This window comes from Chrysochloris asiatica, unplaced genomic scaffold (assembly GCF_000296735.1).
Source record: "Chrysochloris asiatica unplaced genomic scaffold, ChrAsi1.0 scaffold00089, whole genome shotgun sequence".
NCBI classification, from domain to species: domain Eukaryota; kingdom Metazoa; phylum Chordata; class Mammalia; order Afrosoricida; family Chrysochloridae; genus Chrysochloris; species Chrysochloris asiatica.
In genome coordinates this window covers 821,180-830,673 of record NW_006408607.1, presented here as the reverse complement: position 1 = coordinate 830,673, position 9,494 = coordinate 821,180, and the positions used below count along the sequence as shown (strand labels likewise).

Here is a 9,494-nt window from a genome sequence, read left to right as displayed (position 1 = left end):
CATTTGTATATCATCGATTTATTTATTTGACTTCAACTTAACATCATGGTTATACTAATTTACTAATTTACATGGTTATATTAATTTAATTAGGGACCCATCGTTTGGGCAATTCATCTCTGGGAAGAAAAGCTGGCCTTTTACGCCCAGCAGAAAACTGCAGAGGCCATTGCACAGAGAGGAAGTGCGGGCGCAGGAAGCTAATTTATTTATCTCACCTGGTAAACCAAATGTGACAGATCGTTTTATTTAGAGTGTGAATATTAATTTTCTGGTTTGGGTAGCGAAAATACAGTGCTCATTTGTATTGTTATAAAACTTGTAAATGTACCCTGTAGGAGAAGTAATATTCAAAGTAACATCCGAAATTAAAGGAAAACTCAGTTGTCTTGCAAGATAATATAAGATGGCATATAAATTGTAAATAAGATAAATGGCAAAAATGAAAAAGACAGGCTGGATAGGAGAGGAATGAAACAAGATTTGGATATGTGCTTTTTAAAGACACACAAATTGTGAGATAATGTCTCATTGAACAATAAAAATAAAAAACCAGCAGCCAAGATGTAATAGAATTTCTTATGTATACTGTTTTAATCTTAATATTATTTTCCCCAGTGTGTCTAAGGTTATGGGGATACTCTGCCTATTTCTTTCTCACTCTGTCCAAATTCACCAAGAGTATGTTCTTTGCTGTAAATAATCTGATTATGAACATGAAAATGATCCAGAGTCGGACCACAGCTTTGAGAAGGTGATAAAAAAAAATTTAAAAAAAACCATAATGTCTGCTCAGGGCCTAAAGCCCTCTGAAAATGCCAAAATACATATAGTTTTCTGGGGAAAGAAGAATGAGAAAATGGCAAACCATCCCTGCACTTTGTCCTGCATGAGTCAGCTCCATGTCTTGGTTTCTTTTCACGTGTACAGAACACTTTCATGGCATTCCAACCTCAGGAATGCTGGATGGAAAATACATAGACACTAAGGAGCTCTGGTAGCGTAGTGGTTACGAATCGGACTGCTATCCTCATGGTCAGCAGTTTGAAACTACCAGCCGCTCCGTGGGAGAAAGATGAGGCTTTCTGCTCCTGTAAAGATTTATAGTCTTGGAAACCCTGTACAGGGTCGGAACCGACTCCATGGCACATAACAACAACAAGGTGACTGAAGACCTGGTGTGAGTCTATAGACAAAGACCCAGCTGCTAAGCACAAAGGTCAGCAGTTCAAACCCACCAGCTTCTTCTTGGAAACGCTGTACAGGGTCACTATGAGTTGGAACTAATGCCACAGTACCTAACAACAACAACAACAAGGTGACTGAAGACCTGGTGTGACTCTATAGTCAAAGACCCAGCTGCTAAGCACAAAGGTCAGCAGTTCAAACCCACCAGCTTCTTCTTGGAAACGCTGTAAAGGGTCAGTATGAGTTGGAACTAACGCCACAGTACCTAACAACAATTGGAGGAATATATACATTAGTACATTTCATAATCGCTCTTTGGAAACCCTATACAGTTGGAACGATGTATAGCACTTAACAACAATAACAATCTATAAAATGGGGATGGTCATACCTACCCCTTAGTTTCATCAAGTCTGATGAGCTAATAATGCAGCCAGAATGCTCCTTGGAAGCATGTATAGTGAGACTTCATTTCATATACTTTGGACACGTCCTCAGAAGAGTCCAGTCCCTGGAGAAGAACCTTGTGCTTGGTAGGCGATCAGTGTGATGCAACGAATTATATAATATGACTTTTCTAGCCTTAGTCTTTGTAACTCCCACTGTACAGTGTGTTTATCCTGATGGCTCTGTGTAAGAGAAGGTGGGAGAAAATGCTGATAGGATTATATAATGTAATTTATATTATCAGTTGGGAGTAGCTAACAGGGTTCATTGTGATTGTAAAAACTTGGAACTCTAATGTATATAAAATGAGCCATCTCAGAAACTGTAAGAGGGATTCCACTACCTTTAAATATGAGGAGCCAGGAGTGGAGCGTGTCCTTTGAACCCTGGAATCCATGCATATTGAACATCCTCCACCCAAGGTCAGAAAACTCTGACACTAAAGGAATGGCCCAGGAATAACAGCAGCAGAATCAAGGGCAGGAGTGTGTCACAGAATAGTGGTCTTGCCAGCCAGCAAAGCAAGTAAAAGCGAGTGTCTCTGGGCAGGAGGTTTGCTTGCCGAGTGAGATGCCTCCTAGGGAGCTAAGTTTTGTTGACTCATGGAGCTAGAGCCAAGTGCCTTCAGGTTGAGGCTTATAGTGGAGTAATATGTCCTGTAAACATTTATCAGCAGACCTAAAAAAGTTTCACAGCATTGCTCAAGCAGGGTAGAGGTCAGTCCAAGGAGGTGGAGGCCAGAGAGATGCCTGCCTGTGGGCAGTGACAGAGGAGAGGCCATCTTGATTGGAAGAACTGTGCCCTGAATATTTCTGACCCTGAACTGTAGCCTACTGAATTCCCTAATAAACACCATAGCCAGCTTTGAGTATGGTGTCTGGGCTCTGTGTGGCCACTGCAATGAATTATAGAACATAGCTGAGGAGTAGAGAGTGCCGAGGGGGATGGGTGGTTGGTATCGTATCTTGTACTTGGCATCAAGAGTGGGATTCACTGCAATGGCTCCAGACACATGGAAACTTGGACTTTGTAAGAGAAAGCACAAAGGGACATGGAAAGTAAAACATTTGAGTCCTCGGTGGTTATTTTATGAACTGTAATGCAAAGGAAGGTAAGAGATGCTATGCTGCAGCTGGCAACAGAAAAGCAGCTAATGAAATCACGTGCAGGAAAAGCTAGGCAGGTTAAACCAAATGACTGAGAAGGGACCAGAGTCTGCTTTATCCACAGGCCCTATGTTCATGTGTAATAGGAGTGAATACTGGGCAGTCATGATTACAGAGAACTTGTAAGCCCACATTCAGCCTATTCTTGATTGTCTATGCTAAAAGGGGAGTTAGAAATCACCCAGAAGAAACTGGATTTTCATTTTAAGACTTTGTCGAGTATAGGGACTTAGGTGAAAACCTGGAGTCCCATCCAGAACTTCTGAGAGGATAGTTGATTTACCTGTGAAGGAAAGACCTACAGAAAAAACAAAGACTGTTTGACTTTTTATTTTGTTAATTTCAAGTAAGCAGTTTGCTGTTAGATTCATCAAGGCAGTAAAAAGTATGTGCCCATCAGAGAAAATTCCATTTTAGGGCTGGAAGTTAAAGGAAGCTGATGAGCAGACAGTCTGGTAAGTTCTCTGGTGACCAACTGAGTCCTCTTGATGAGTGGAAGTGGGGGAGAATGCAGTAAAGAAAAGACAATTGAGAGCAGAGAGGAAGGGTTGTCCAGTATGACGTCTAGTCTGAAGTTGTGTGGACTTCTGTGTCTACATGACTTCACCCATTGAGGCTAGGCCTGAGAGAGAGACAGAAGTGCCCAGCTGGTCTGAAGTGCAAGGAGGTATATGTGGACACCCTAGCTTGAAGCTGGTAGCCATTTGACCTACCTTAGATGTTGCTGTTATTGTTAAGTGCTGTTGAGTCAGTTCCTACTCACAACAACCCTTTACAGCGTTTCCAAGGAGCTGCTTATGGGTTTGAAGAACCACTGACCTTGTGGTTCACAGTTCAGTGCTTATCCTACAGTGCCACACCAGGAGTCTTGGATAACTAGGGCTGAATTAACCAGAATCTGACCAAATGCAGAGAGAGATTTGACACTGTGAGCTGGTATAAATTGCTGTGATTTACAGGACTTTGCTTATGAATGCATATGCCCAAGTTTCCAACAGGAACAGAAGATTCTTCACATCAAGGAATACGCTTATCTCCTTAGAGTACTGGGTTTTGGAAACAGGCAATTTGAAGCAGGATATCGAAAATGGGAGGCGATAAGAGCAGGAAGTGGTTGGTTTACAGGATTTCATGCTTTTACAATTAAAGTGATTGTTATAAAGAGGTAAACCCTGTATATAGGAAAGGAATGGTGGATGGAAGAGCCAGGGAGCAGCCTGTGGTGTAGTGAATTATTTATTATGTCTCTTTTAGCCTTAGTCTTCGTAACTCCCACCAGACAACAGGTTTACCCTCAGAGTCTGAGTAAGAGAAGGTGGGAGAGGATGCTGATAGGATTATGAGATTCCATTGTCAGTGGCTAACAGGGTTAATGGGGATTGTAAACCCTTGGAACTCTAAAATGTATGAAATGAGTCATCTCAGAAGCAGGAGGGGGCTCTCACTATAGTTAAATAAGAAGAGCCAACAGTGGATGTGCCCTTTGGACCCTAAGTTTCCTGCACATTGAACCACCTCCACCCAGGATCAGAAAGCTGACACTGGAGGTGTGACCCAGGAACAAAACAGCAGAATCAAAAGCCAGCGCATAAGACAGAACGGTGGGCCTGCCAGTAAGCAGAGCAAATACAATTGAATGTCATTGGGCAGGAGGTTTACTTGCAAAATGGGTTGCCTCCAAGGGAGTTAGGTTTGCTGACCCATGGAGCTAGAGTCAAGTGCCTTCAGGATGAAGCTTAGGGTAGAGTAACAGGTCTTGTGGGCATTTATCAGCAGCCCTGCAAGAGCTTTGTAATATTGCGCCCACAGGGTAGAAGTTATGCCAAGGGGCCCTAGCACAGAAAGAGGTCAGCCTATCAGCATGGCAGAGGAGAAACTGTCCTAGTGGGAAGAACCATGTCCTGAACTTTCCTGACCGTGAATTGTAGCATGTTAAATATCCTAATAAACCCCATAACTACAAGTTATGGTATCTGAGTTCTGTGGCCATTGTAATGAATGAAGGAGTCCAGTAAAGGAGTAGAGAGTACTGGAGGAGGAATGGTTGGTATCATTCTTGCAGCCAATGAAACAGAGGTAGATCCTCAGTGAGGACTGGCACAGTAGCTACAACAATGAGCTCAAGTAGAACAATTATGATGAGGATGGCATAGGACTGGGCAGTGGTTTGTTTTGTTGTGCACGGGGTTACTGTGAACTGGAACCAACTGGACAGTACCTAATAACAAGGACAACAGTAAATAACACTTGGCTGTATACATAAGTGGAGTCCTTGTGTGGGGCTGTGGGTTAATGCGCCAGACTGCAAAGCCGTTTGAACTTCAAGGTTGGTGGTTCAAGCTCACCAGCGTCTCCTTGGAAACCCTATACAGGGTTGCTATGGGTCGTAACCAATTCGACAGCACTTAACAACAACAACAACATATTTTGTGACAGGTTTGGTGGAGGGGACACTTGGAATCAAGTAGAAGCTCTTTACCCACTACTGACCTCTAATAATGAAGCTCAGATAAACCCCCAACTCCAATATGCAAACTGAAAACGAACACTTAAGCCGAAGCTGCCTCATAGTGACCCATACATTTTAGAGTGTAATTGTGTTCCTTAAGGTTTTTAATGGTGGCACTGTGAAATTAACAGGCATTGGACTGTTAATTTCAAGGTCAGCAGTTCACACCCTACAGTCTCTGTAAAGATTTGCAGACTAGGGTCTACAGAATTACTATGAGTCAAAATCTGACTTAATGGTAGGGATTTGGTTTTGGTGTTTTAGTGATCTGTCACAAGTAGGTCGCCAGCACTTTCTACAGAGGAACGAGTGGGTAAATTCAAACCAGTAACTTTTCCATCTACAACTTAGGTTTTTCAACAACCAATATAACGAATCATTCCTCTTGCTTACACACCTGTCGATCATCCTATTCGTGTGCCATGTTTATTTAATCATCAAATTTGTGGTGGTTGTAGTTGTGTGCCATGGTCCCTACTCATAGCGACCCTGTATAGGGTTTATTAGGCTGTAATAGTCTTTATGGTAGCAGAAAGCCTCATTTTTCTCCCATAGAACAGCTGGTAGTTTCAAACTGCTGACCTTGAGGTTTTCAGTCCAACTCGTAATTTAAAAATTACTCAAGATAAACACTGTGATGCATTTATCACTTTACTTTTTATTTAGTGATCCTTTGGAATAGAAAACTAGGATTTGCTGAACATAAACCATCAAATTTTTTTCTGCCATTCAAAGTCTAGTATAGTTTATTATTTTTCCAAAAGACATCAGGCAAGAGAAAGGTGTACTTTTTTAGGCATAGATAGAATATGTGCCGAATATACCCACAAATCCATTGTATTAAATAGGCTATTCATTAATTCTTTTGTTGAAGAAAATGAATAATTCTAAAAATGTGATCAACTTTTAACTTTGTTTTTCTTACATTAAACAGTAGAAAAATTATGGAGCATACAATAATGAATCTACTAGACAAATAATAGATAATGTAGCCAGAAAAAATAGACTCATCAACACATATTATAAGTCCACGGTTAGTTACAAATCATGAGCATATTATTTTCATAAGATTTTTATACAGAAAAAAAATCTAATGATTTTATTTGAATAGAAGTTTCCAAGTTTATTGGATTTCTTAATGTAAAAACCAATTTCAGTAGTTTTCTATTCAATTTTTTAAAAACTTCATTGATCCAAGTACAAATAGATTAAAGGTCATCATTAAATACTTATTGTAGCATTACGTATTCAGACATCAACATTACAGATCAGCTGGTAAGAATTGGCAATTAAATAGCTAACTTGATGTTGTGTGAAGCCTCTTCTCCAGGTGGTATTTTCGCTGCCAACTTTTCTAGGGTTCTTCTAGGCCATTGTTTTGGATGATCTTGGCATACTCCTTGGCTGACGTGTAAGGGGTTCGAGGTCTAGCTGGATCTTCAAAGTCAACATGGAAGAGACCAAACCGGTGGCTATAACCCTGGGTCCACTCAAAGTTATCCAGAAGTGCCCATATACAGTAGAGTTTAAGATTGACTTTATCAACGTGAATAGCTGAAATTGTAAAAGAGAATAATTACCACTTGTAGGAAAGTTTTATAAGAACACAGACAAAATCATTCATTGGTAACTCTTATAGCTCTCTCTCTTTTTTTTTTTCTACTCTGCAGAGGATGACAGTGAGGTGAGAAGGAAAAAAAAAAAAAACCTTCTCTTAATCCCACTTCTAATTTTCTCTTTTTTAAAATGGGCTTCACTCATGAAATTTAATTGCATATTATTTTATTTATTTATTTATTCATTGATTCTCATGTTCTTGTATACAATGATTCAATATTCAATGCACACTCTATTCAACACCACCAACATTCAGACACAGAGAAACATAATCACACCCAGAGTTGGTCATAGTGCCTAGAAGTGTAGGCAGTCAAGACCCTGTCAAGCTTCTCAGCACAGTTTCTAGAAAACCTAGGAAATCCCATTGGCTTAATTGGAATTGGTGATAAAAGCATGCCTGTGGAAGCTACCAAACTTAGTTTCTGTCTTCATTATCCATCTAAGCTATATCTTACAATTCTGGAAAGAAAGTGAAGAAGTAAAAAAAAAAAAAAAAAAACAAGAAAAAACAAATGCATGGATCAGAGTATAACTGCTCCATTATGTTTTGTGTGTGTGTGTGTGTGTGTGTGTTCATGCTTTATTGTGAATTATGTGATTGTTTACATGGGAGAATGTTAGCTATACATTCATACTCTCTCGTATATCTTGTCATTGCCATAGTTACAATCCTCTCCATGCATCATCAACCAATCAAAGGGTATACTCTGCAAGCCTGTCCCTCTGTCGTCAGCACACAGCCCCTCTCCCTCCCTGAGTCCAGTGTCGCCAGCCACTCCATCTCTCCACATCATAGTCTCAGCCACCATCTCTGGCATTACTGCTTCTCTGGATAGGATCCCACACTCTGCTATTCTCACTTGATGGTCCCAGGGACCTCCGCTCCTGGACTGCAAAGTCAACCACTCCTCTCCTTTTGCTACAAAATGTCTACCTTTACATTTCCAACCCTCACAGTCAGTCCTGATAGCAATTATACACTATTGTACCACAAGAGTCCTAGCCCCATCTCCTTTCATCAGCCATGCCCTGACAGATTAGATATTACTCAGTGGAGATTCTACCTTCCTCCAAGCCTTCTGGATCTAGGATCCCTCTTGAAAGCTTGTAAGCCAGTTACTTCTTGCCTTTGTACCAAAATTGTACCCCATTTTGGGTAGCCAATGTCCAAGTTGCCCATCCCTGTCTACCCTGTGTATCAAGGGGTTGGGAATGATCTTCATTTAAAGATTTGTTCCCTCTTTTGAACTACTGCATCCATATGTGTATGTCAAGTTCATCAAATTGTATCTGATTACTCTTTTTTTTCCTCTTCTTCTAATTGGGTTCTGATCATCCATCCATTGAAGGCAGGTCAAGTGGGTATTATCTGCAATTGTGGGTGTTCTTGTACATATCACCTCACTGATTATCAGCTGGATGCTTCACTCTCCATTCTAGCCCTCTGTGGCTATATCACTGGCACTGGGCCCAGGAGTTCCCAGGTCTTGCCATAGTGCTGGCCAACCAGGTCTCCACCTGGGTTCATAGGAGTCTATTGAACCTGATAGGGCTTAGCTTGCAACAGCATTGCTGTTTTCCCCTCACTTCCCCTTATCCATAACCAATGTGGTCACCAACCAGAGTGCATGTCTGCTCATGTATTCCCACTGAATTTTAGTCTTGGAAGGGGATTTTTCCTGAGGGGGATCTTACCACTTGCCTTGATATTTCCTGGGCAAGCAACTTGCTTGTTCTTGTAGTAGTCTTCATAATGTTTTTAATATCTGATTATCTATTTACTTATTTTAGGAGGTAGATCACCAGGTCTTTCTTCTTAAAGAAAATCTTTTATGCCTCTGTATAAAATCAAGTCTCCAACCTTTCAGTTGACAGTCAAATACATTATTAACCATTTGTACCATCCGGAGATTATATTCTATAAATCAGGGGTGAGGAATGTGTGGCCCATGAGCCATATAAGGCCCACAAAATCATTTGGTCTGGCCCTGCCAAGGCAGTCACAGTTCTAACCATCACATTGTTGTTGTTAGTTGCATTCAAGTTGGTTCCAACTTTTTGCAACCCTGTATAGGATTTTTGTGGAACAGCTGGTGGGTTTGAACTACTGACCTTACAGGTCAAGCTGACCTTGTGGTCCAGTGCTTTATCCCACAGTGCCACACCAGGACTCATTCATTACATTTTTGATTAAATGTAAGAAGCTACCAGCAGGGTCACCCATGGTGGACAGGTTTCAGATGAGTTTCCAGACAAAGACAGACTAGGAAGAAAGAGAGACGAGCTACTTCCGAATATTTAGTCACTGAAAACCATATGAATAGCAGAAAAACACTGTCAGATATAGTGCTGGAAAATGAACCCTTCCGTTTGGAAGAAACTCAAAATGCGACTGGGGAAGAGCTGCCTCCTCAAAGTAGAGTTGACCATGATAATACGAACGGAGTAAAGCCCATGGGAGAAAAGCCCACAGGACCTTCATTTGCTGATGGGGCACAACTCAAAATGAAGAGAAACAGCTGTAAACATCCTTTGAAAATCAGAACATGGAATGTACGAAGTAT

At 41.0% G+C, this 9,494-nt stretch overlaps 1 protein-coding gene across 2 annotated transcripts in view; it reads right to left on the bottom strand.

Moving 5' to 3' along the window:
- Window positions 1–6,624: 6,624 nt before the first annotated feature.
- The window catches only part of GBA3 (glucosidase, beta, acid 3), a 243,151-nt gene continuing 240,281 nt past the window's right edge, over window positions 6,625–9,494 (bottom strand). For both annotated transcript variants that reach the window (XM_006866292.1, XM_006866291.1), the window contains exon 5: window positions 6,625–6,864. In XM_006866292.1, coding sequence (XP_006866354.1) covers window positions 6,665–6,864 — 200 coding nt within the window. In that variant the 3' untranslated portion in view covers window positions 6,625–6,664. The remainder of the gene's footprint in view (window positions 6,865–9,494) is intronic.